This window comes from Myodes glareolus, chromosome 15 (assembly GCF_982192425.1).
Source record: "Myodes glareolus chromosome 15, mMyoGla1.1, whole genome shotgun sequence".
Classification (NCBI taxonomy): domain Eukaryota; kingdom Metazoa; phylum Chordata; class Mammalia; order Rodentia; family Cricetidae; genus Myodes; species Myodes glareolus.
The window spans coordinates 50,616,757-50,643,235 of record NC_142040.1 but is presented as its reverse complement, the minus strand read 5'-3'; the positions used below and the strand labels follow the sequence as shown (position 1 = coordinate 50,643,235).

The following is a 26,479-nucleotide window of genomic DNA, read 5'->3' as shown; positions in this document are numbered from 1 at the left end:
ACCACGACCAGGGCAGCTCTTATAAATGAAAACATTTAATTGGGGCTGGCTTTTGGTGCTGGAGAAGGAGCTTAGAGTTCTACTTCTGAATGGGCAGGCAGCAGGAAGAGTATGAGACACTGGGCTTGGCTTGAGCATCTAAGACCTCAAAACCACCCCAGTGACATACTTCTTCCAACAAGTCTACACCCACTTCAACAAGGCCACAACTCCCCTAGGGTCTATGGGGGCCATTTTTATTTAGATCACCACAGCAGGTAAATGTGCTGCTGCCAAGCCTGACAGCCTGGTTTTGGTCTCTGGGACTCACATGGTGGAAGGAGAGAAGCAACTCCTAAACATTGTCCTTTGATCTACGCATGTTCACCATGGCACACATGTACTCATATGACCACAATATGAATATATATGTATGTGAAGCATAATTTATAATATATAAACATATAAGATATTATATATTTTACACAAAAAATATAATAAGATATTATATTTTACATATATATGTAAAATATTATAAAAATTATAATAAAAATATAAAAGAATCATCATCTTATTGGGGTTGATGGCAGAAAAGAAATGTGGTTAAATGGGATTCTGGACCTGTAGATGACCTGTACATTATTGACTGAGCTATCTCCTTAGCCCTATGTTTTTTGTTTAATTGTGCTTATGATAGACAGCCTAAACAACAAAATTCTGTCAAGAATCCAGGACATCAAAATGTTAACTAATTTGCTAATATGACTATACACTGTAGCTGTGTACTATAACTTACCCTACCTTACCAATCTTATCTTTTTTCCTTAAATTTATTCTTTCTCATATATTACAACCTGACCACAGTTTCTCCACTCCCTCTCCTCTTAGTCCATCCCTGTACCTTCCCACTCTCCCCCAAGATCTACCAATCTACCCAACTTCTTTCCCTTCAAAAAAGGGCAGGCCTTCCAGGGAAATCAGCCAAACATGGCATATCTAGTTCCAATAAAGTCTCATATTAAGGCTGTATGAGGAAACACAGTAGAAGGAAAATTGTCTCAGAAGCAGGCAAAAGAGTTAGAGATAGCCCCTGCTCCTACTGTAGGAGTCCCTTGAGGTGCTGAGAAGAAGGTATTTTTTTGTGTGTGTTTGGGTGGAATATTCTGTAGATATCTGTTAAGCTCATTTGAGTCATAACATTTTTAGTTCTTTTATTTCTCTTTTAGTTTTCTTTCTGCCTGACAGACCTGTCATTGGTGAGAATGGAGTGTTGAAGTCTCCCACTATTAATGTGTGGGGTTTGATGTATGATTTAAGTTTTAGTAATGTTTCTTTTACAAATGTGGGTACCTTTGATTTTGGGACACAAATGTTCAGAATTGAGACTTTATCTTGTTGGATTTTTCCTGTGTTGAATATGAAATAGCCTTCTTCATCTCTTGATTAATTTTAGTTTGAAGTCTATTTTGTTAGCTTGTTTCTTAGATCTGTTTGATTAGAAAGTCTTTTCCCAACCCTTTACTCTGAGGTAATGCCTGTTGTTAATGGTGAGATGTGTTTTTTGTATTCAGCAAGACAGAGCCTGTTTTAGTGTCCATTCTGTTAGCCAGTGTCATTTTATAGGCGAATTGAGTCCATTGATAGGAAGGGATATTAATGACCAGGGATTTTTAATTCCTGTTATTTTTTGTTTTTTTCTTTGTTGTTGTTGGTAGTGTGTGTGTTTCCCTTCTTTGGGGTTTGCTGGTGTGAGATTATCTGTTGCCTGTGTTTTTGTTGGAGCAGCTAATAAGAATACCAAACTAAACAACCATGACTTATATGCAGAGGGCCTATGCCAGACCTATACAGGCTCCCTGATTGTGAGTTCAGTTTATGTGAGCTGCTATGAGCCCTGGTTAGTTAATTCTGTGAGTTTTCCTGTGGTGTCCTTGACCCCTCTGTCTCCTAAAATCTTTTCTCCCCCTCTTCTGCAGGATTCCCTGAGCTCTGCCTAATGTTCGGCTGTGGGTCTCTGCATCTTCTATCTTCTCCCATCAGTTGCTAGATTAAGTCTATGATTATGCTAGACTCTGGGCTACAAGTGTAGCAGAATATCATTAGGAATCATTTTATTGACGACCCCCCCCCCAATGCTGGTCATAGTTGATTCAATCTTTGGTCTCTGGACCATCCAGCCTCTGGGTCCTGGCCCTCCAGGCAGTGTCATGGGTTGATTCCCTTTCATGGTTCTTGAGCTGGACCAGTCATTGGTTGGCCACTCTCTCAAGTTCTCTGCCACCTTTACCCCAGCACATTCTATTATATTTTCCATTCCCACTGAGATCCATCTCCCCTTCCCCCATTTTGGGTCCTCTTTGTTACTTAGCTTCTCTGGGTCTGTGGATTGTAGCATGATTATTCTTTGCTTTACATCTAGTATCCACTTATAAGTGAGTAGATACCGTATTTGTCTTTCTGGGTATGGGTTACCTCACTCTGGATGTTTTTTTTTTTCCCTGATTGCATCCATTTGTCTGCAGTTTTCATGATGTTATTGTTTTTAATAGCTGAGTAATATTGCACTTGTAAACGTACCACATTTTCTTTATCTATTCTTTTGTTGAGGAGTATCTAGGTTGTTTTCAGTTTTTGACTGTTGTCCACAAAGCTGCTATGAACATAGCTAAGCAAGTGTCCTTGTGGAGTGATGGCACATCCTTTGGGTGTTGAGGTAGATCGATTCCCGCTTTTCTGGGAAACCACTATGTTGATTTCCAAAGTGGCTGTACAAGTTCACACTTCCACCAGCAATGGAGGAGTGTTTCTCTTGCTCCATATCCTCTCCAGCATGAGCTGTCACTTGTGTTTTTGATCTTAGCCATTCTGACTCCAAGTGTTACAGCTCCGGGGGAAAGGTATCTTGACTTGTTGGGAAGCCAGGCTATACCTACAGCTGTGACAAAAAAGGTATCCTGACTTGTTGAGAAGCCAGAGTATACCGATGCTGGGGTCCAGTGGGGGATGGTCTACTACAGGATGTGGCAATCCTGCTGCTCCTGGAGAGAGAGCCTTTATAGCTGAGCTCTGCTCTGTTCCCAAGGGAGTTTTCCAACAGAGGGATCCATTTCTTCTCAGCTCCGCCCAAGGTTGTTACTTCTTCTTTTTCACTCTGCTCAGGGGAAACCTCTGCAGACATGTAGCAGTCTGCTCAGGCTCCAGGGAGACTCTGCTCTGCTCCCCTGAGGGAGGTTCCCAGCCGAGGTGTCAGTTCACTCTGCTCAACTCCTCCAAGGGAACTTCTCAGCAGAGATTTTGCTCCACAGTGGCAAAAGGTCTTCGCCCAAAACTCTTTCAAGAAATTTATTTGGGAAGGAGGAATTTAGGAGAGCCTCTGCCAGGGTAGAGAAAAACAGCTGGCAACTGAACAGGCAGGGGGACTTATATAGGACTTCTTAGGGGTGAAGTTTTTCCAGGGATAAGCTTTTTAGGGAGGGAATTGGTCATATTTTTATTTTCTTAAATGTTTTTTTGTTTTTTAAAGTTTTTATTGTATTTTAATTATTTATGTGTATATGAGAGAGAGAGAGAGAGAGAGAGAGAGAATATGAAGTCTGTGGGCACAGTGGTATTACTGCGTATGTGTAGAGGTCAAAGGGCAAATTTTGGGAATTGGTTCTTTTCCATGTATGGGGATCAACAATCTCACAGCGTTAGGCACTCTTATGTGCTGAGCCATCTCAATGGCAATATTTGTTTGTCTTTTAAGAGAGGGTCTCACTCTGTAGTTCCCACAGGCCTCAAAGTCATAGCAATCCTTCTTTCTCAGCCTCCTGGGAGGTGGAATTATAGGCATACACAGCCTTTTTATTTTTGCGATTCTTTATATCATTCTATGTGCTTATTCACATATAAATTGTATATCTATATCTATATACTTTAAAACTACTTTCAGCATACCACATGGCTTGGGAAACTAAGCCTAGAAGCAGTACAGCAAGTTTGAGTACAGCCTGCTTTACATAGTTGTGCTTCAGGCCAGCTCGGGCTATATAGGGAACCTGTATCTTAAGCAAACAAACAATATATATAGGGGTGCATAATTACTTCCCCCCTGGAACTACTCTAACAATGCTTTAGAGAGGGACAGTAATTGCGTTTGTAACTTTATGAATAAAGTTCAATGACTGTCAAATAGTAATTCCTATTGACTATAGAAAAATGGGAAAAACCCCAAAGTATTTATTATTCTACTCAAATAAAGCTACTGTTAAAATTTTAGTTTTAGTGCCTGTTTTGTCTCAGGAGTCTGGAAAACACTTCTGATGCCAGGACGTTTATCTCACTTAAGTCTTGGAGTCATGTTTTATGTGTTCTACAGTTTTAGAAGTTATTTGCAGGTACCGCAGGGGCTGAAGTAGATTGCTTAGAAGTGTTATATGAACGTAACCTGTGAAGATGTGAATCAGTGACTCCCTCTACAGATAGGACACCAAGGACAGACCAAAGAAAAGATTCCACCCAAATCTAGCTTGGTGAACCAGTGGGTTTTATTGGGGCCTAGGTGAGAGGTTATAGGATTTACCAGAGGGCAGTTTACCAGAGGCTAAACAATCAGAGAAAAGCTCCCCCTCCCCAGAAACTGTGAACCACTCACATATCCTCAGGAATGGTAGAGGCTTCATTTAGAGTCTGTTGCCCCAGGAATCCTTCCTTACTCCCCTCCGTGAGAGAATGTTACTGGGCCCAATCTTGTGAGGTTGTATGTGGGTAACCACAGGTATCTGATTTCAAGAGGGCAGCAACCATCTCATGCCTGCAGGATAGAAGCCTATAACGAGGGGCTTGGGGTGTAGGTGGGGGGGGGAGAGGCTCATGTCTGTCATGTGTTGGATTTCCCCATGAGATACTTTCTGAAAATCAGGCTCTGTGTTGGTGTGTGCCTGCAAGCTCAGCACCTGGAGGAAGATGAGTTTGGGCTGGCTGGACTACAGAGAGAGACCCTGTCTTGGAAACAGTCAGGTTTTTGAGTTTTGAGATCCATTTGCTGTTTGTCTAGGAAAATGGGGCATTACTTGTGCAGGTTTAGGTAGTTAGAGAGCAGGGCAGCAGTAAGCAGGAACCACCTTCTAACTGCTGTGGTCACAGAATGATGAAATGCATTCGTCCGAAGCCAGCATTCAGGCACATTTCTCACAGTCACGGAGTATTTTCAACTTTTCAAAACACGTTGTCCTTGGGTTGAAATGGGACTTCTTGGTGTAGAGCCTAGAAATGTATCACTGTTAAGCCAATATAATTCAATAAATCAGAACTTCTTAACCAATAAACTTTTTATGAAGTTAAATTCAAGGGTGTTTTAGTATGTCTTTAATAAGTGAATACTTACTGTAATAGTCATATAATCTCATCATTAATTTTCTTTTATGAATTCATCCATGGTCTCTCTTCTTTCCATTATTGCCTTCAATCCCTTTCAACAGAAAAGCAATGCTATGCCATTTACTTTTTAATTATATAGCTAAACTGAAGAGGACTGGTTCAGGGATCCTAAGGTCTTAGAACTTTTAGGGGGAGATTGTCTTTTCACAAGTGAACTTCCGTTGTGGAGAGCAGAAGAGACATAATAACCTTAGAGGAGGAATGTCTTATTTTTATTATTTTGATTTTTTTCCCTACAGTTCTCTGATCTACTAGCTGAACTATCAAAGGGGTTTCAAATACACAGGCAGTCATCCTTGATATCCAGCCATTTCAAATAATTACCCTTACTATTTGGAGAGCAAATACATTAGTCATGTCTTTTTAGTAGTAAATTCTTTTCCATAAAATATAAAATTTTTAATATTCATTAAAATAACTGTAAATTCTAGCTATATTTTTATTTCCTTAAGCAGTTTAAATTAATTTTTTTTCTTTTTGTGATTCTGGGGATCAAATCTGGACCTTGTATGTGCTAGGCAGGCATTCTGCCTCAAACGGTGGCACTATCCCCAACTATGGCTTTAGTTATAGATAAAACTCTGTGGGTTTTATTTTTGTTTTGTTTTGTTTTTAAATTGTGTTTTTGAGATAGCATTTCTCTGTGTAGCCCATGCTGACTTTGAACTCAGAGATTTGCCCGCCTCTGCCTCTGGAGTGCTGGGATCAAAGGTTTGTACCACTCTCACCTCTCAAAACTCTTAAAAATTACACACAGTCATTTGATATATGTTACAGTTCTTTTCATTTTGTGCGCCAAAGCTTTTTTATCTATTATAATAGAAATTCCTTATTGTTAGATTCTTACCTTTTGATGTATCTGTATCATTCTGGGGACTCGGAACTACTTTCGTACTCTCTGGTACAACAGTGTTCCGGTTTCATTTTGTACTTTTCCTGTTCTGATATTCTCTATTTCTTTGGGGACCCATCCTAAGGCTACTGCTTGTTTGTTTTGTTATTTTTTTTTTTTAAGAGAAATAGCATCTCACTATGTAGCCCTGACTGTTTTGGAAGCTCACTATATACCAGGCTGGCCTCAAACTCATAGAGATCCACCTGTCTTTCCCCACCAAGTACTGGGGTTAAAAGTGTGCACCACCAGCCCAGTATCCATGACTTTTATTTATCAATTTATTTTAATTAATTTTTATTGCTTATATGTTTGTCTGTGCACCATGTGTGTGCCTTGTGCTCACAGAGGCTGAAAAAGGGGCATCAGATCTCCTGGAACTGGAGTTGCAGACTTCAGTTTGTGAGACTTCATGTTGCTGGGGCTAGAACCCCAGAAGTGCTTGTAACTGTTGAGCCATCCTTCCAGTGTTCTCCCTACCCCCATGGCTGCTTTTGATAAGGAAGCCCTTTTAGAAATCAAGATCTGGGTACTAGATGTATTCATTATCACTGGATTGTCATTTCTTTTATATTCAGAAGACAGACCAAGGAGGGAGACAAACAAAATAAAATATATTTAAAAACTATAAATTCTAATTCTAATCAAATCTCACAGTCTTTCTTAGTTCAATAATTTATAATTTATTTTTCAAGCAATAATAAGTTTGGCTCCCAACATCGTAAGTATATATGCATCTGTTCAGTGCTGTTATACATAGAACGTAATTTTGCAATTGCTATATCTATAGCTTTTGTTGTAGGGGGAGTTCTCAGTGTCTCCCAGGAATCTTCACTTCTCTTGATTGTAGATAGGAACTCTTGAGTGTAAAAGGATGATTACTCTGATTAGGTTATATGACACAGGACTCTAGGAAAGAAAGACTATGGTTTTTGGATTTAGCCTACCCAGAAGAACACTTAAAATTGATTTCTAAAGCCTGGTGTGGTGGTGCATTCCTGTTAGTCCAACTATTTGAAAGGCTGAGATGGCAGGATTGTGAGTTGGCTTGCCTAGGCTACATAGCAAGACTGCTTTTCAAAATAGACAGACAGACAGACAGGTGTACATTGAGATTCCTGGCAAAAAGATTCCATGTGTGGGTTGGATTTGATGTGGAGTGTTGGTCCGTGACTGAAGATGTTTCTTTGCAAAATGGAAGTGGTTGGTGTTTTTTTCTTTCTGTTGCTTACATGAAATCTCAAGAGAAAGATAAATTAAGGAAAGCTTTGCTAAAAGACTAGACCCGGTAATTTTATGTTTAGTACATCTAGGTGGAAAGGATTCTAAGAAATCACTTCCAAAAGTGTGTGTGTGCGTGGAGGAAGAAAAACAGCAAAGGTGTGGCTGTGGATCCCTGGCAGATCAGGAGTTTTGAGTACTCAGCCGTACAGTGAACTCTTTGATGATAGGTGCAGTGACATCAGGTAACATCTCGAAGTTTCAAGATATTGATTCGCGGCTTTTTCAACAGAAAGTATTGATAAGATTGTTTTGTAAACATCTTTCAATATGTTGAGTGGCTTTCAATATGAGAAAGATTTTTATTTCCTGGCCTTGGGGGTACACAGCAAGAAACAGATATGTATTCTAGTAGCTAAGAGTAGCACTCGTCTCTCCCAGTATATAAACAGCAAAGGAGGGAGAATCTGATTCCTTTAACCACAAGGACTTCTATTCTGCCAACACTTGAATGTACTTGGAAGCAGATTCTTCTTCATAGCTCCAAGAAAGGAATGTAATCCTCTTGGAATCCTTATTTCAATCTGTGAAACACTGAAGAGAGTCCAGCCACATTGTGAAATACAAAGTAATAAATGAGGGGTCTAATAAGCCCCTAAATTTGTGGCATATGTTACAGAGCAATTGAAAACTAATACAATTCTGCAACAAAACAACAACAACAACAACAAAAACACAACAAAAACTCCAAACATTGAGTAATGAGGAAGGTCTTTAAAGAAGTGATAAGTGGTGTAGGAAGCCTTTTTGTATATGTGTTGCTTTTATTGGTTAATTAATAAAGAAACTGCTTTGGCCTGTGGCAGGACAGAATAGAGCTAAGGGAAAACTAAACTGAATGCTGGGAGAAAGAAACCACAGTAACCACTGCAGGAGACAGACACTGGGTGAAACCTTACCAGTAGGCCACAATCATGTGATGATACATAGGTTAATAGAAATGGATTAATTTAAGATATAAGAGCTAGCCAATAAGAAGCGTGAGCTAATATGCCAAACAGTATTGCAAATGATATAGTTTCTCTGTGATTTATTTTGGGTTTGGGCTGATTGTGATTAAACCTAAAAGAAAAGATTAGTAATAAAGAGAATATTTTTATATTAGTAATGGGAAGGTTAGAAATAGGTTCATCTGAAAATAAACCTACACATAGCATTAGCCTCAGATTGGAAATGGCAAGTGCCACCATCTACTTCTGGCAGAGCAATTTTCTCGATTTGTGTTGGAATTTATCAGGGTGTGCTTTCAGTATTATCATAAGGACTTAGAATTGCAGGGCTTGGGGGATGGATCAGTGGGTAAAGTACTTGCTGGCAAGCATGAGAACCCGAGTTCAGATCCCAAGTACCCATATTAAAGTCTTCCATAGCCACACTTTCTTCTGATCTCAGTGCTTGGGAGGCAGACCAGGCAGATTCCTGGAGCTCACTGACTAGCCATGCTAGCTGAATCGGTGACTTTCAGGTTCAGTGAGACCCTGTCTTAAGAAATAAGCAATTAAGAGTGACACTTGGTACTGACTTCTGACCGTCACATACATCCCTTCCCCATTATTTATTTCTGTTTGTTTTCTCATATAATATTCTTGAGTTTTATTTATGTTTCTGGGTTTTGAATAAAATATTCTGACTCAGGGGTAGGGGAAATTGTTCCAGAATGAAGTTCTTTATTGTAGGCCCAACAAAAGAGAACACTTAAGATTACATTGATGTTTAAGATGTAGAAAATAGAAGAGTTAAAAAATTGAAAGACTATTATGTGGATAATAAGTGGACTATATAGAACTTACTACATATTTGTCAAATCAACAAATGTTAGGAGTTTATGGTTTCAGAAGAGGAGCCATTTGTGGCTACTACAGAATAAGCCATCGTTAGTGTTGCTGGAGTATCTTAGGTTACTGGTGTGGTATAAGCCAAGGAAGAGTGAATGCATACTCTGTGATGCATTCAGATGGGTGTTTATGTCTCTCAGATGTTTGAAGGTCATGAACTTTAGAGTATTTGATTCATGGAAAGAAATGACTGTGTGTGGTTGATTACAAGGGTTGAGTTTGTAAGGGATGACCTGTGTGCCAAATCTCGCCTCGAGCCTGTCTTTGTAACTCTAAGTTTTATTGGAAGACACCCTTGTCTATTAGTTATTATTTGTAGTTCCTTTTGGATTCCAATGGTAAAATTGAGATGTTGTTTAGAGAAGGTGAGCTCTAACGCTTAGAATACTTATTGTCTGATTCTTTAGAGAAAAAGTATTCCAACTCCCAAATTAAAGTTCTGAACACACTCAACAGAATGTTCTTACACAGATTTCATCTGTGGTGATTACTAAGACTGAGAAACTGTGCTTAAGAACTTCAGGATAGTGAAAGCTGATGTCAGTGGGGATCAATAGTATAGTGTTGTAGTGTATTTATGGGTGGGTGGCATGGGGTTTCAGATTATATAAACCATACGTACTGTGTAAAATTGGAGTTGTTGTTTACATTTCATATAGATTCTGACTATTCATATATCCCGAGAAAGGTTATTAAGGATCCCTTTGTTCTGTGCTGATTTTTCCAAATAAATCTTTTGAATCTTGAAAAAAAAAAAAAGAACTTCAGGGTACTTTCAGTACATCTTCCTTGCTGCATTTTATCTCTTCCCAGGAGCAAGCTATTAGCTCACCATGTCAGTGACAGGGACACTTTTATTTTGTGGATCCCGAGGCTATTATTCTCTGACAGCAAATAGTACTTCTGCAGGGTGTTGCTTTATGGTTGTTATCCTTGGAGCAGCCACAAGAATGGCTAGATTAGTATAGATCAGCTGTGTGTGTGTGTGTGTGTGTGTGTGTGTGTGTGTGTATGTGTGTGTGTGTAGATAGATGTACGTGTAGGCGATACAAAATGCAGCATTGGTCATGGATATGTAGCATTCTCTATACAAAGCAGAATATAAGACAGAAAGTTTCTTAATTCTTCTGTGCAATTTGTTGTTAAAGTCCAGTAAAGGAATATTCTTGCCACCTCCAACACCCATTGCTTAGCTGAAGAGGGAAAGACAAAAGCTAATTTATTTGATGAAAAGGTGTTTAGTCATTAGTGGTTCTTAGGTGTCACTTTAGAATTCTTCCCCTAATGTTTGCTGTGGTACTGAATCTGTTTAGATCCAGTTAAGAATCCTTAGTTGAACTTCATTTTGTTATGACTAATTTTGGTCTCTGTTTGAACACAGGAGCACTTAACATTCCCTTTGCCTTTGTCATGTTTCTGTCTTTACAAACAAGAAATAACATTCAGTCTTTGGAGCTTTCTCAATGTAGCGTATTTATTTGTGTTCTTGTCCTGACTACTCAACAGCTAAGGTGTTCCTTCCTTCTTGTGTTAACATCTTCTGGATGCTGTTTTCTCTTGGTTTATTTTTTTTATTATTCTAAGATGATATTTCAACTCTAATCAACAATTATCAGTAAATTATCAGTTTTTTGAGGGGTCTGTTTTGAATATCTGAATGGATTGGATAAGCTGTTGGGTTGCTGTTTGAATAAGAAAAGGCAATTTAAGTGTTTAGATGGTTAAGTAGGAGCTGTCTGTAGAATCCCTGAGTCTGGGAGTATGGAAATAGAGCTCACTGGGCAGGAAACCAGCTATGCCTTGGATTTTGACATCAGGCAGCTCTTTGGTTGGATCAGGCCAGTTCAATCTTTTGATTCAAAGTTGTCTTCAGAGTTCACTCTCAGATCTGCAAATTGAGCTACAAAAATAGATTACAAAACCTATCTCATAGTGTTTTAAATAGGTATATGGTTTTATGTTGAGCCACATTCATAGCTCTCATGGGGTCCATGTGGGCTGGGGTTAATATACTTGGCATGCGTGAACCCAATGGACTTGTTTGAACAGCAGAAGAATGGGATGTAGAGCAATGTGCCAGACTGGGAAAGTCAAGGTAGTTCAGTATCTCAGTTCTTAAAGGCTGAGTCCATCTTGAGTTGTTAGGTTTTTTTCTTTTATCATAATTTGAAAGCTGTTCCTGGCCCAAAGTTAGATATTTAATGGAACCAAATTAGATCAGATACCAACTAACTACAAGTCATTGAAAAATTCTTTTCTCTCCTTAAATAATTGGCAGATTATTTCCATTTTATAAAGATTAATTAGATACCTAATGAGCCTATATATTTGAATGAACTTATCTCTTATTATTTTTCATTCCCTTAGTTGTGCTTAAATCACTTATGTATTCCTGCCACCTGTTTTATCTTACCCAGTACTGTAAGAACTAACTCTGATTAGTATGTTTTTGCCTCCAAAAACCATCTTTCCTTGACTAGCAATGTACCGATTTGGATTTCTTCCTGCTTCATCAAGTGTTCCTCTTCATTCTTTTCCATTTTAATCTCTAAATTTTGCAGTGTCCCAGACTTATTGCTGAGCCTTGTCTAGTATCTCTACTTGCTTTCTTACTGCTCTCATCTGGTCAGACAGCTTTAAAGACCCTGTCGACACTGATGTCTTAGAGATGCACTGTGTCTTCTCTTACTCTCTGACTGACAGACTCAGTGGATGAATGACAGCCCCCAGCATAACAGGAAAAAAGAAACTGCCTTTTTCTCGCAAATTTGTGTTTCTGTGGCTGTTTTTATTATCTCAGCAGTGGTATCACCATTCAATAGTTGTTGAAGCAAAAAAGCACTTGAGTTTTCCTTGACCTTGACTTCTCTCCTTCTTACCCTACAAGCGCATTATTGACTGTTCCGACAACACAGTTATATGAACAAGGCTGTTCTAAACATTTGTGTGTAGACTTTGGATGAACCTGTTTTTTATTTTGTAACCTCTAGCAGTTAGGGATGCTGATCTGATTTTAGTCATCATAGTAGATGTTTAATGGATTTCATTTCCATTTCAAAAAAAAAGTTTGTAATGACCAATGATATTGAAAAATCTCTTTGTCATTCTTGTGTGTGTGTGTGTGTGTGTGTGTGTGTGTGTGTGTGTAGAACAGGAGCACACACATTCCCATGCAAGCATGTGTGGGGTCCAGAAGTTTGACAACAGTAATATCCTCTTCAGTTGCTTCTCCCTCTTACTTTTTGAGACAAGTTTTCTCAGAGCTCAGGGTTATGGTCAGACTAGAGTTTTCTCCACAGCCCTTTCTGGCACTATACATCCTAGCCAGCAGGGAGGGAGCTTCCAGCTCAGTCTTTCCTGCATTCCTGTATCCTACACCAAAGTGTGTAGTCTCTTCAGTGACAGTTTCTTACCATCTAGTTCTGCTGGGAAACTGAGGGCAATGGCGATAACCTGTGTTCATCTGGGGACTTCTGAGACCTCTCCACATGCCTGTGTTTTCTGTGTTCTGAGGCCCACGCCCAGGTTCTGTGCTTGCAAGCTACCCACTTCCCTGACTGAGCCGATACTCAAATGCCTTTTCCTCTTTTAAATTTCTTTGGAATTTTTTGAATATTTTTCAGTTTATTCTTACTTATTGGTTCTAAGTTTCCTTTTTAGATTTATATATTTATTTTTTGTATATGAGTGTTTTGCCTACATGTATTTATGTGTACTACATATGTGTCTAGGGCCTCACATTCCCTGGAACTGGAGTTATGGATATTTGTGAACCCAAATATAGATGCTTGGAACCAAATCCAAATGAAAGAGTGATGGGTGCTCTTAATCACTGAGCCATCTCTCCAGCTCCCACCTGCTGAATTTTGTTATGTATCTTTGTATAGTTTTTTTCCCTTTGGCAAATGATGGCTAAAGGTTATATTCTGTTCATTTACACTCTCACAGTATACTCCCTTTATATTTATGGGGCATTGGACCTACTTCTGCTTTCCAACTGGATAATCAAATTTCACAGATGCTCAGATCTTTCATATAAAATGATACACACATGCAGAGTGAGAGCGAGAGAGAGCGAGAGAGAGAGAGAGAGAGAGAGAGAGAGAGAGAGAGAGAGAGAGAGAGAGACTGAAGATAGAGCTCAATGGTAGAGTGCCCGACTAGCATGCAGAGGGGTTAGGGTGAGGGAGAGGAGGGTTTTGTCTTAGGTTCAGTTATCAGCACTGCTAATGCCTTCAAGGAAAACTGGTAACTGGTGAAAATGTTTCAGATAATTAGGCCACTGATGGCAGGGCTATTTCCAATTAGAATGTAGGCTTAGCCTCAGAACCAAGAACTGTCAGCTGCTTAAGAAATCATGGCATTAGCTTAGCATAGAGAGGACTGTGTCATATTTGATTATATACTGTGTATAGATGAAGGCAATCTGAGAAAATTGGCTTTAAGAAGTAATCAAGTTAAAAACTACAAAGATAAATTTGAGCTACTTTGGAGCTAGGATCCACAGAAACAATTCATCATTGATAACCTAGTGATTCCAGCTTCAAGCTCATGTACCAGCAATGCCTCAGGTGCTTCAGGGCCTGCCTACTATCATTGGTTAACTCACCCAGCAGTACTTAGCCAATGCCTTGCCTGTCTTTTCTGCATGTCTTAAAAATAGTTGTAGATGCAAATTAGGTGTCTTTTCAGAAGAATAAAAATGGTTGGATAAGGAAAAGAAAGAGAAGAAGTTCTGGTTCAGATTACGATCTGATTTGCCATACAGATGATTATCTCTCCTTACCTCACCCCTAGCCTCCAACCTAGACACAGCAGCCTTGTCCAAACCAGGAAGGCCATGCCTTTCCATGCTGGCTTATTGTCAGTTGTGGTGGCCCTAGAGCCTAGGATTGAATGCAGAAGGTAAATATCACCCCAGAGACTGACCACTTTATTATAAGTTTTGCATTCCGTACTCATTCTGCTTTTTTTCTTTTATCTGCTATTCAGACAACCACTTCCTATGATCTCTTTAGTGATTTTTGTTAAAATCAGATAAAGAGTAGGGTAGCGTGTGTGCATTCTACCCAACTGGAAATGGAGCTAAGAACCTTTTAGTACACTGTAGTTTTTTCATCAACTGGGGAACTAGGGTTTCAGTACCCTTTCTGTATTAATTTTGCATATATTAAGAATATTGCTGAGGAATTGAGGGAATGGGATGAATTTGATCAAAACCCATCAATGCATGTATGAAATTCTAGAGCAATAAAAACCAAATAATTATTAAATAAGTAAATAAATATTTGATTTTTTATCATTCATTTAGTCAATGATTTATGCTTTTAATTGCTTTCTTAGCATGTATTTTCTGAATTCCTACTAGCCACCAGGGATGAAATGGAAATGCAGTGATATGCAACTCTTGGAAATGTTAGCAGGACTTAATAGCATGAGTTAGAAAAAGTTTTAAGAATATACAGAGCCTCACCATGTTACCTAGTGAAAGGGCACCTAGGCTACAGTAAGAAGTTGGCAGAAACAAATGCTGAAAGGTCTAGTAAGCTCCGGCTGATGCTATGTGCAGAAGCAATGACCCAGTGCTATATGTGATAGATCCTAATCTTTCTCCTCCCCCAGTTACTCCAGATCCTTCCCACCTCCATACCCAACTTTTTGTGCTCTCTCTCCCTTTCAGAAAACAAACAAAAGGTAAAAAATAACAAACAATACAAGAAGCACATAAAAAACCAAACCAAGTTTGTTTTGTGTTAGCCAGCTCCTCCTGGGCATGGGACCTACCCTGGAGTATTAATATAGAAATGTAGAAAACTGATTTCTCCCTTCCCAGAAAGTATTAATTGCAAATAGCTTCTTGGTTAGGGGTGGGACTTTGTGCCTGTCTCCCCGTCTCAGTGCTCGGATTTTGTCTAGATTTAGTTAGTGCAGGTTTTGTTGTCTCTGTGATTTTGTATTCTTACAGCCCTGTTGTGTCTGAAAGACAGTGTTTCCTTGGAGTTCACCACCTCTGGCTCTCACAGTCTTCCTGCCTTCTCTTCCTGAGTCTCGAGTGGAGAGGTTTATATCTCATGGAAGGGCCGAATGCTTCAAAGTCTCTCTCTCCACCTGTGCAGCTGTGGGTCTCTGTGATAATCACCATCTGCTGCAAGAAGATGCTTCTCTGATGAAGGCTGAGCAAGGCACTGATCTGAGTCCCAGCCTAGTGTCAGGGTTTGTGTTAGGAGTATAACCAAAATAATACTGTGTCCTTGTCTCATCACGGAAGTACATAATGTCTGTTGGTACTTATTAATGGTGTGAACTTTGGTCACTTGTTTAATGCAGTATATATCAGTCTTTTCTATAACTACCTTTTTCTTCTTTGTAGTTATTGGGTAAATTGCAGTTTGTGGTCCTCTAAATATCAACTTCAGCTTCAAGTTTTCCTCTGCCAGTTCTAAAATTTATTAATTATTCTTGTCTGAAAAAATTATTTCTGTGGTGATTGAAAAATCATTTTATATTTATCAATTAACATCATATTATAAGGAGACGAGTAAGAAACTCTCCCCCTTCTGTGTAGCATTGAACTGGTAATTCTCTTTGCTTTACTCTGAGTGCTGAGATTAGCGGTGTGTACCATAATGCCTGGGATTTGAAATAATTAGCAGTGGTTTGCAGTCCCCTTCCTGTCATCATTTCTTTTGATGTTGTAACTTTCCCAGAGGCTGAAGCCCCTCCAGCCTGTATTTTAACGCTTTACCTGCCCCGTCATTTTTGCAGTGCTGTCTTTTTGGCAAAGTGAGATGTTTCAGGTTCCGCTGTGCCTTTGGCAGCGCTATCATCAGCCATTTCTCTAGGAAGCTCTGGGTCCTCTCGTTGGAAATTCGTTGTTAGAATACAGGACCTCTTTGCTAAATTTCTTAGAGTGCGTGGTTTCCAGATACTCAGCACAAACGCCTCTGTTCGTATCTCCAGATTAGTTTAAAACACTGCCAAGTTCATTGTTAGCCTTTTTATTCCCATTTTTGAGCTATTTACACCAACAGTAAAAAACCTGATTCACATCAACCTCTGCATAATTCTTTACTGGATTAATTCTTCATTACATTGAAAGCAGTTTAGAATTGTTAATGCATACCGCTGTAAAGAGAAAACAAATGTGTTAATTAGAATTCAATACTTATAATTTTGGTCTTAAATTGAGAATATTTTTTAGTTTCTACAGACTACTATAATTAATTACCACAAATATGGTGGTTGGTTTTAAACGTGATTAACTCCTTCACAATTCTTGAGGCCAGAAATCATAAGTAAAGGTATCAGTAGGACCACACTCCCTACAGTGGCTCTAAGGCAGTGGTTCTCAACCTTCCTCATGCTGTGATCCTTTAATACAGTTCCTCATGGTGTGGTGACCGTCATGTAAATATCTGATATGCAGGACATCTGATATGGGACCCCCTGTGAAAGGGTCAGTGGTCTCCCAAGGGGTTTCCACTGCTCAAAGGAATGACTCGTGTTTCATTTTGCTCTGGTGATTCTCTATTCCTGTGGCTGGATTAATTCTAGGGTCAACCTTCACCTCCACATAGGCTTCTTTTGTGTCCTCTATTGTCTTTTAGAAGACCATTCACCACTGAGTGTAGGACCCATATTGTTAGCTTATTTAGAGATTCTTTAAATTAAATTCTTAAATTAAACCAATTTGAATTCTATTTTTTATTTTTTGAGAATTTTATACATGAGTGATATATTTCACAATTTTCATCTTGCGTTCTCCTCCTTTCAGTTTCTCTAGTGTCCCCTACTCTCTCTCAATTTCATGACTTCTTCCTCTTTCTTATTTTTTCACATATAGACATAGACAGATGAAAATACATGCGCGTGTATGCGTGCACACATACACCCATATGCTCGCCCACATGCACACATGTACTTGGACCTCACTTGAGTCTATTTAGGGTTGTATGTGGATGTGTTTGTCTTTCCCCATCAGGGAGCTTGTCCCTAGAGAAGCTGATTCTTTCTCATCAGTCTCTGATTGCCTATAGCCCTTACCTAGGAGTGGGACCTTGTGAAATTTCTTCTGACTCATATTGTCATATCCACTGGTGTTGCCTTTATACAGGTCATGTTTAGGCAACCGTGTTTTCGAGATTTCTTGGGGTGCAGCTTTCCTGTCATATTTGCTTTGCAGAGACAGTTGTCCTGGCGCCCTGGCTCTTACACTCTTCTGTTCCACATTCTGTGGTTTTCCCTGAGCCTTGGGGATTGCATTGTAGATGTGTCCATTGAGATTCTTATTTATGCCGGAAAATACTGTTTTTTTTTTTTTAAACAAGATCAAGCCACATAACTGTCACCCACATTCAGAAGGCTTAGTTGGGTCCCATGTAGAATCCCCAGATGTCAGTCCAGAGTCTGCCTTTAAGTTTTCCTTATTGGAAACACAGCAAGGTTCATTTGTTTCCAGTCATATTAAATTTTCGATAGTCCCATCTGTTTGTGAATACTCATGTATGAAAACTTTACTTTTTTCAAAAGCCAGATAAATGAATAAAGAATCTCACATTATGACTGCTATTATTAGGGAAATAGGTGCTATGGAAAAGAATAGTGGGTTAAGCTGTGTTTACTTAAAGGACTAGGGGTACTTAGTGGATCAAATAGCCCTTAAACTGAGACTGGAAGAATGAAAAGTTTATCATAAGAAAGTGAAAATAAGAGAGGCTCCCAGCAGGTGGGAAAGTGTGCTGTAGAAGGAGCTCTGTGTAGCAGAGAACCAAAAGGCAGGCAACAGCTGGTGCCTGTTGGGCAGGAAGGAATGCAGTGGAGTTGCAAAGAAATTAAGCAGGAAATGCAATTTGTTTAGACTTGTTTAAAGATGTTGGAAACCAGTAAAGGGCTAGATACAGAGGAGTGGCATTAGAACTGTATCATTTTCTTTAATTTATTCTTTGACAATTTCTTTTTTTTTAAAAAAATGTTAAAAAATTATGTGTGTTTTTTATTTTCTGGAACTGGAGTTATACACAGTTGTGAGCTATCATGTGGGTGCTTGGAATTGAACCTGGGTCTTCTGCAAGAGCAGGCAGTGCTCTTAACCTCTAAGCCATGTCTCCAATCCCCTTTGACAGTTCTTTATGTATGTAATGCATTCTGGTGGCACTCATGACTTCATTAGCTATCTTAAACCTGTATTTTTAAAGGGCTTACCACGGTGTGTGGAACACACGAGATAAGAGTTAAAGTAAGGAGACTATTAACATAAAGAATAACTGATGAAGAAACATGAGATAATGTTGGCTTATAGAAGAGTCATAGTGGTGTAAGAGAAAAATGTAGAGACCTGAAATGAATTTTGGATAGACTTAGCAAGAGTGGTTGGTAGATGGAATTTGATTGAATCTGGAAGATTAGGGAATTAGGCTATGGGAGTATTTAAGGATGACTCCTAAGTTTGAAGCTTGATTAACTGAGAAATGGATTGAAAATTAATTAGAGACTATAAATCAGGATTTTCCTATTGGACATAAGTACTGGTCCATATGGCAAGTAGAGAGTTAGAAATGTTGTCACAGATTCGGGTAAAGGAAAGGTTATCCCCATCTTTTTATCTGGTCCTCACAGGTATTGCTTCAATTCATGTTTCTTTACTGTAGTCCAAGAGTCTCCATTTTGGTGGTCCATGTTTGTTCTACAGAATTGTTAGGATGGCCCCAAATACTATTTGAGGTATTGTGGACAATTTGGACAGGAAATGATCTCCAGGTACCAATTTCCAGTTCATTCTTCTAGAGAAGTACTTTTTCTTGTAGGTTCTTTTAATCTGTATATTCTGCTTGCTTGCTTGCTTCTTTCCTTCCTTCTTTCCTTCCTTTCTTCCTTTCTCCCTTCTTCTCTCTTTCTCTCCCTCCTTCCTTCCTTCCCTTTCTCCTTCTATACCTCTCTTCTTTCTTTTTTAAAAAATGTATAGTTTTATTTTAGACTTTGTTAGAGACACTGTCATTACTCTACTGAAAAACCGTTAGCCTCTTTTCTGCCTCATTTGATCCTGGCTTTCTATGTATGAGTGTCTCCCTAACTGTGTTCCCTGAAATAGTGTGGTATGGCATGTTTGTGTGTGCATGTGAATTTTGTGTACTCTGGTGGCTTTCATTGTATACTAATTTTTAGACCATTATCATGTTGCTTTGATTCTATTATTTTTTTTATTCTTTATGTTAGGTAGAGAAAATTTCCCTGCTCATTTTAAATATTTTCCTCTTATATTTATTTTTAGAGCTAGGTTGTAGAATCAGTGTTAACATAGTTTTAGGAAGTAAGGATTTTCTTCTTTGATCTCTTGTTTTGCTTGTTTGTAAATGCTCTCTGTTTTACTAATGATTTCCTATTAAAGAAAAGATCATGACTTTAAAGAAGGACCTGTCTGCCTTGAGTTTTCCCATTAATCTTTTCCTAAAGAGAACGTACCGCTTACTCTGCTTCCCCCTTACTAGGTGCCTGGTACAGGTAAGCACATCTAGCTCCCAGAGTGCTCAGAGAGGGGTATAAAAGTGAAATAAAGTATGTTATGAGATGAGATTGGGATAAAATAATGCTAGTTTATAAGTAAAATAGTATGCTTTTTACTTGTATAAAAGTGTTCAAAGGCTTTACTTTTAAATGTGTGATGTCAGTTTGTTTTACCTGTTAAACACCCCCTCTTTCTTCTTTAAGGGTCACACAGCAATGCTTCATACTGGCTCATGGCATCCCAAAATAAAAGGAGAATTTATGACTTGCTCAAATGATGCGTGAGTATTGTTGATAGTTTTTTTTTTTAAATGCCTTCATATCTTTCAATGTCTCTTAACAGTTGTATCGTGGCAACCTTGGTAAAGTAAGAACTAGAGTAGTAGAAATCCGGGTGTTTATGTATTCCAGTTCTTGACTTTGCTTTGACTTCAGTTGTAGTTAAACAAACATGGACGCTATGGAAATGAGAGACTTTGTAAATTCCTGTGGAGTTTATCACGGGACACACTGGATTAGATTGGTGCTAGTAAGAGAATCTAAGTGGCTCTGAAAGCATGACTAACAATTCCCTGCAGTGAAGACTGACTTCCATTTGAAATGGGAATGCACCAGTTTTCTTTCCTGGACCAGAGTTCTGTGTGAGGATCACTAGACTTGAAGCAGAATATCTTTTACCACTTTTAAAAGAAGTCTGTAAGCAATAAACTCATGTGGCTTACAGCTGGTTTGACCTTTTTCTTGACCTTTGACTTAGAATAGTGGTTAGCAATGGGCTGAACTAGGGAACATTATAATCATAGAATGCTCACCAAGTGTACTCCACTGAGTCTCTCATTATGGGGCTTGTGTTCCATTGGAAGTGAGTGTTACAAGATAAAAGTGCAGGTATACCCAAAACTAAACAGTGTAGTTTTATGTTTGCAAGTACTGTTGAGGATACAGTTAAACTAAAGGAAAAGATGGCTCGAGAGGGCTGAGAGATGGATGGGTTAGGGGTGAAGGTGCCTGAACTTGATCCTTGTTGATCACATAGCAGAGTGAGAGAATAGACTCCTTCAAGTGATCCTATAACTTCCACAGGTATACCATGGTGTGCACACCGGCATGCACACATGCACACCACAGACATCAAAAGAGAATATAGAAGAATTAACAGAATGCAGAGTGAGTTATCGTTGTTGTTGTTGTTCTTAAGGTATAGGACTAAACCTAGGGCCAGGCAAAGAGTTTACCACTGAACCCATCCTGACCCCGAGAAACTGTCCTTTCAGTTAACACTTAAATCATACAAATGAGGCTGCTACAAGGGAAGGAGCTTTCCTGGCCGAAGTGATATATGTTTAGAGATCCTGAGATGAGAAGACCATAGAGCATATTTGAGGGGAAGAAGATGACGTAGTTGATGTTTTTAGGTTGGTAGGAAAGATGAGAATGATAGGAAATGAATCTGAAAAGGAAGGCAAAAGACAGTTACCTAATTATTTTATTTATCATACCCCATCTCAGTTTCCCTGCCCTCCTCTCCTCCCACTTCCTCCCCTGGTCCTCGTATCCACTCCTCCCCCATTTCTCTTCAGAAAGGGCAGACCTCCCATGGATATCAACCTGCCAGTCACAGAAGTATTAAGCCAAGTGTCTTTTTTGTTTCATCAACTTTACTGGAATAAGAAGTGCATAATAAAGCAGAATTTAATAAAATTTTCTTAGAAGTAGATGACAATGAAAATTGGATGGCAGTGAAGATAATAATGGTTATCAAAGAAATTCAGTTTTACTTACGGGTTGATAACATGTGATGGGAGCCATTTTGTAATTCGTGGTACCTTTCAGTCTGAGAGTATGACACTGGGTAAGGGTTTGGCACTAATGTAATTTGAGTCCTTAGCACAGAATCTGTCTAAAGTAGGAAGGACATGTATTATAGAATTTGTTCCTCAATATTCTTAGCATTTTAGAACGTGATTGTTTTTGGAGTTAATGTCATAAAAGAGGTAGTGATGAGGCTGTGAATGTGAGCTGATGTAGCACAGCTGGTGTTCTTATAAGAAAAGATGTGAGGGATGCATATCCAGAGAGAAAGGCCACGGAATGGCACAGCGAGGAAGCAGCTAGCTACCTAGGAGCCAAGGAGAAAGGGTCTTGGGAGAAACAAACTTCCCAGCACCTTCATCTAAGACTTTTAGCCTCTGGAACTATTAGAAAATAAATTTTTACTCCTTAAGCAGCCTACTCTATGACACTTTGAAGATTTATATTATTCATATGTGTGTGTGTGTGTGTGTGTGTGTGTGTGTGTGTGTGTGTGTGTGTGTGTGTCTGCTTTCAGAGATCAGAAGAGGGCATCAGACCCTGGAACTGGAGTTATAGATTGTGAGCTGCCTGGTGTGGGTGCTAGAACCAGAGCTCTGATTCCCTGAAAGAGCAGCAGACACTCTTAACTACTGATCCATCTCTCCAACCCACTTTGTCATGGCAACTATGACAGACTAGTGCAGGGGAGGAAAAAGTTGGGCTATTATTGTACCAAATAATAGATTGTGCAGGGTTTCTTGATTGAGACTCCTTACCATTCTACCTATTATCACTTTATCTGTCTTCCTTCTTTTGAGATATATTGGGTAATCATCCATCTTTGTTCAGTTAACTCTTAAGATACTGACACAAAGGAATCAGGGATTAGCTTCCTTCCCTGGATCTTCTTTGCTTTGGGCTCCAAATTTAAATGAATTCTTAATTTAAATGATCACATCAATTTGAAGGTAGATCTGGGCACATTGTTTTGTGATTATCTTAGAGATTTCAGTTGAAAAAAGATTCAGAACTTTTTATTTACTCAGTATTGGATTATGGAAAATAAATAATGGCAAGAATTCTTGACTTCTTAGGCAGATTTTTATTGAATTTTTGACAGAATACTACAAAACTATAGAATGATTCTGTTTTCTTTTCACTAATTAAAATTTAAGTATAGGCCTGCATGAAGTATCACTAAGATTTATTACTGACAGATAACTGATAATTGAGTGTCCTCTATAGACTCAGGTACATATAGTGAAGTAATTTTAAAGACCCAAGACCCCTCTGTCAGTGTCTGAAAGACTTTGATATTCACTTCTGTGTGTATAAATTTCCATTCCACTTCAGAATTATGATTATTAACTTTCTTTTTAAGGAAAGATTTATTTGTTTTTATTTTATGTTCATGAGTATTTTGCCTGAATGAATGTTTGTGCACCACATGTGTGCACTGCCTGTGGAGGCCAGAAGAGGGCGTCAGATCTTCTGAAACTGGAGTTACAGCTAGCTGCCATGTGGCCTTGGAACCAAACTCCAGTCTTCTGTAAGAACAACAACTGAGCCAACTCTCCAGCCCCACTATGAATATTAACTTTTCAGTTAAATTTTAAAAGTCTTCCTTGTCTTGCAGTTGATATATGTCAAGCATTCTCATGGCTAAAATGGTTAGATTTGGCCGCCATTTCATATAATGTTTCTATACATTTTAAAAATATAATTTCAAGTAGAAATTTCAAAATCAGTTCCTGTCCTTAGAGTTCAAAGTTCTTCATGATGATTTTTGTGATGAAAATGAAATAACTGACATTTTTTCCCCCTGTGTGAATCTATATATTTTGTTATTTTCTTTTAAAAAAACCACAAAAGGCTGGTGAGATTGTTCCTTGGGTAGGAGCCATATCTGGAGCTTACATGGTAAGAACTGCTCTTATTCTCTGACTTCCACACATTTACCTTAGCATGTGTATCCACACACATTCACACATGAAGTAAATCAATCAATAAATGAATGCAGGAATCACCCAAAAGTTCTTAAGGAAATTTGCGGAAGATGTCTGTTGATAAAGCACATGGACCTCTTAGTGCTTTCCCTCTGTTTGTTTGGTGAGATCAGCAGTTATAGTAACTGTCATCGAGCACTGTGGCATGCATGTAACAATCACAGAATTTTAGAGAGAACACCTTAACTGTTCTAGTTACCTTTTCTGTAAAGTAAAATTGAAACACCTTTGTTGGTCTACCTTCTTGTGGCAGAATATTCTCCTCACTTGGAACAGTTCCTGTTCATTTGGTTTCCCATTTTATGTAGCCTTAATAGGAGACTAAATCCTATGAAACGGAAAGCACAATGTTGGAGTTAAGAATTTGCAAGTGAATTTCTTCTACCTTTATAATGAAAAATTAGTAAAAGTTTTAGCTGAGGGAAATTGCTTTTTGAGGCAGAAGTAGTGGGTTGTGTTTTGAAGACAGCTTTAGACTGTTTGCATTTTAATGCCTATTTTTTTTTTTTATTTTGGTGCAGTTTTGTCATCTCCCAGTCTTTGTTATTTCTTTCTAATCCTGTCTATTTTTCTGTAGTAACTCACTGTGAAATGTTTGTCTATGAATTCCAGGGCCTTTAAGCTGGGTAATAATGCCTGTCTCAATCAGTCATCCGGAGAGGGACAGAATATGGAAGAGTAGTTGGGCAGTGGCACACTTACAGTAACTGAGTACAGAAAAAATACAGTGGCCGCAAAGTGGATCAAGGCTTTTGTGAAAGAGGAGGAGCCAGTGATGTGGCAAAGTTGCAGTTTATAAGCTGAGGGCTAGACTTCTGCAGTCTTTAGGAGAAGTTGAGACCCAAAGATTTCTTTTAAAATATCAAAGTTCAGTTTTTAACACAGACTGCAGTGGTCTGTACAAAGTTAGGCCACATATGCAGTATTAAACGGTCACCAGCAGGCAGCAGCGTCGAAAGGTTGCCCATGCTACCCTCTTTTCAGGGAAACCATGAGGAAATTTCATACAGAACTTTGAAATGTGTGTGTGTGTGTGTGTGTGTGTATTACTATAAGTTGCTTTTATGGAAATTAATGAAAGAGGAAATGGATTTAATAAAGAATAAAAGGAAATTGTAATTTAGTCCTTTAAAGATATTACTATCTATAACATGCAAAGTATATGAGGAACTAGAATGATTTTACTTATAAGTAAAAAACATGTTTAGGCTTTATTTTATTTGAAATATCTATCCGTCATCTCTCCCTTTCCTGTCTGTCTGTCTATCTGTCTGTCTGTCTGTCTGCCATCTATCTCTATCTATTATGCATGTGTGTATATATGTATGTATCATCTATCTACCTATTATGCGTGTATGTATGTAGTTTTTGTGGTCTTGTTGCTGCTGCCTGTTTGTTGTGCTGTCCCTGTTTCTGGGGGGTGGGGTATAGGGTTGAAAAGTCACAGAGGCAATGACACAGTCTTGGGGAGATTCCAATACAGAAACTCTTTATTGTAAACAAGTTGGAGATTTTTATGAGGTTAGGAAATTTAAGCTGCCACAGGAATGTTTCTGCTTGGTCCTTTTGAAACTGGCAGTCACTGCTGGCTTATTGTGATTGGCTAGGAGTGCATGTCATTAGTTACCATGCTTTTGGTCCGCTGACAGGTTGTCTTGGCCAATTTTGCTTACTCATTGTGAGTTTGCATGTGCTTGCTTGTGCTTGCGCTATTGCCTTGCGTTGTATGTATGTATGCATGAATGAATGTATGTTATGTATGTATGTATGTATGTATCTATCTATCATCTATCTCTATTATGTATGTATGTATGTACCTTTCTGTTATCTCTATTTATAATGTATGTGTGTATTTATATATTATGTATCTCTGTGTCTGTCTGTCTTTCTGTCTTTTTATCACCTACCTAATGTGTGTAAATGTGTGAAGTCAGAAAGTCCGTCCTCTCCTTCTACCACGTGGACTTTGGGAGTGGCTGTTAGGTTGACATGCTTGGGGTCAAGCTGCTTTACTGACTCAGCTGTCTCACCAGCCCTAAGTTTAATTTTATGTACTGTGAAATGAGTAGACTATTTTGCTTCTGAACAAAAAAAGGAAATGTCTTGAAGAGACAGAAAAGATCAGGGATGACTGTGAAGTAAAGATGATGGGAGCCATTACACAGTCATGTAACCTGTGAATCTTGATTTGATTTCATTTCCTTCCAAGAAAAGAAAAAAAGGACGAAGAGACAGAGGAGCATTTGGAGACATTTTAATAATGGGTCAGAGGATTGAAAAAAATGACCCTAGTTTTTTGTCTTTCCTTCTATCATGCTTTTGTCAATATGTCTGTGTAACAACTTGCATTAGGAGATGGTGGCTGTTCCCCACATCTTTTGTCTAAGCTAGCCAACAGAGTCATAGAAATGATGCATTCTCAGCTAAGACTCCTCAGTGTTAGGCTGTGGCATTGCTCTCTGATCAAGTCCTGTTTACTCTCTGCAGGGGAATGATCCAGTGAAGAGTTCAGTCTTATCTTAGGTTATTCTAGACCAGTGTATAGTCAGCCAAACTCAAGCTTGAGCTTGGGCTAGATTGGCAGGACTGACTATGGAAGGCACATGCTAACCCAGTTAGTAGGAGACAACTCAGTGGACTGGTAGCTTCCTGAGAAATGTGTGCTTGCTCTTCTAAACCATTGAACTTTATGATTGAGTCATTTTGCACCAGCTATAAACTACACAAGTAGTTGTATTGATGTAGGATTGTGGTTATAAAAAATGGTAATT

General features: G+C 38.7%; 1 protein-coding gene across 1 annotated transcript in view; it reads left to right on the top strand.

Annotated features, from left to right (window-relative positions):
* Positions 1 to 26,479, top strand: part of Wdr70 (WD repeat domain 70) — a 213,957-nt gene that overhangs the window by 59,663 nt on the left and 127,815 nt on the right. The window contains exon 9 of the mRNA XM_048428883.3: positions 20,113 to 20,189. Within this exon, the coding sequence (XP_048284840.3) occupies positions 20,113 to 20,189 (77 nt within the window). The remainder of the gene's footprint in view (positions 1 to 20,112; positions 20,190 to 26,479) is intronic.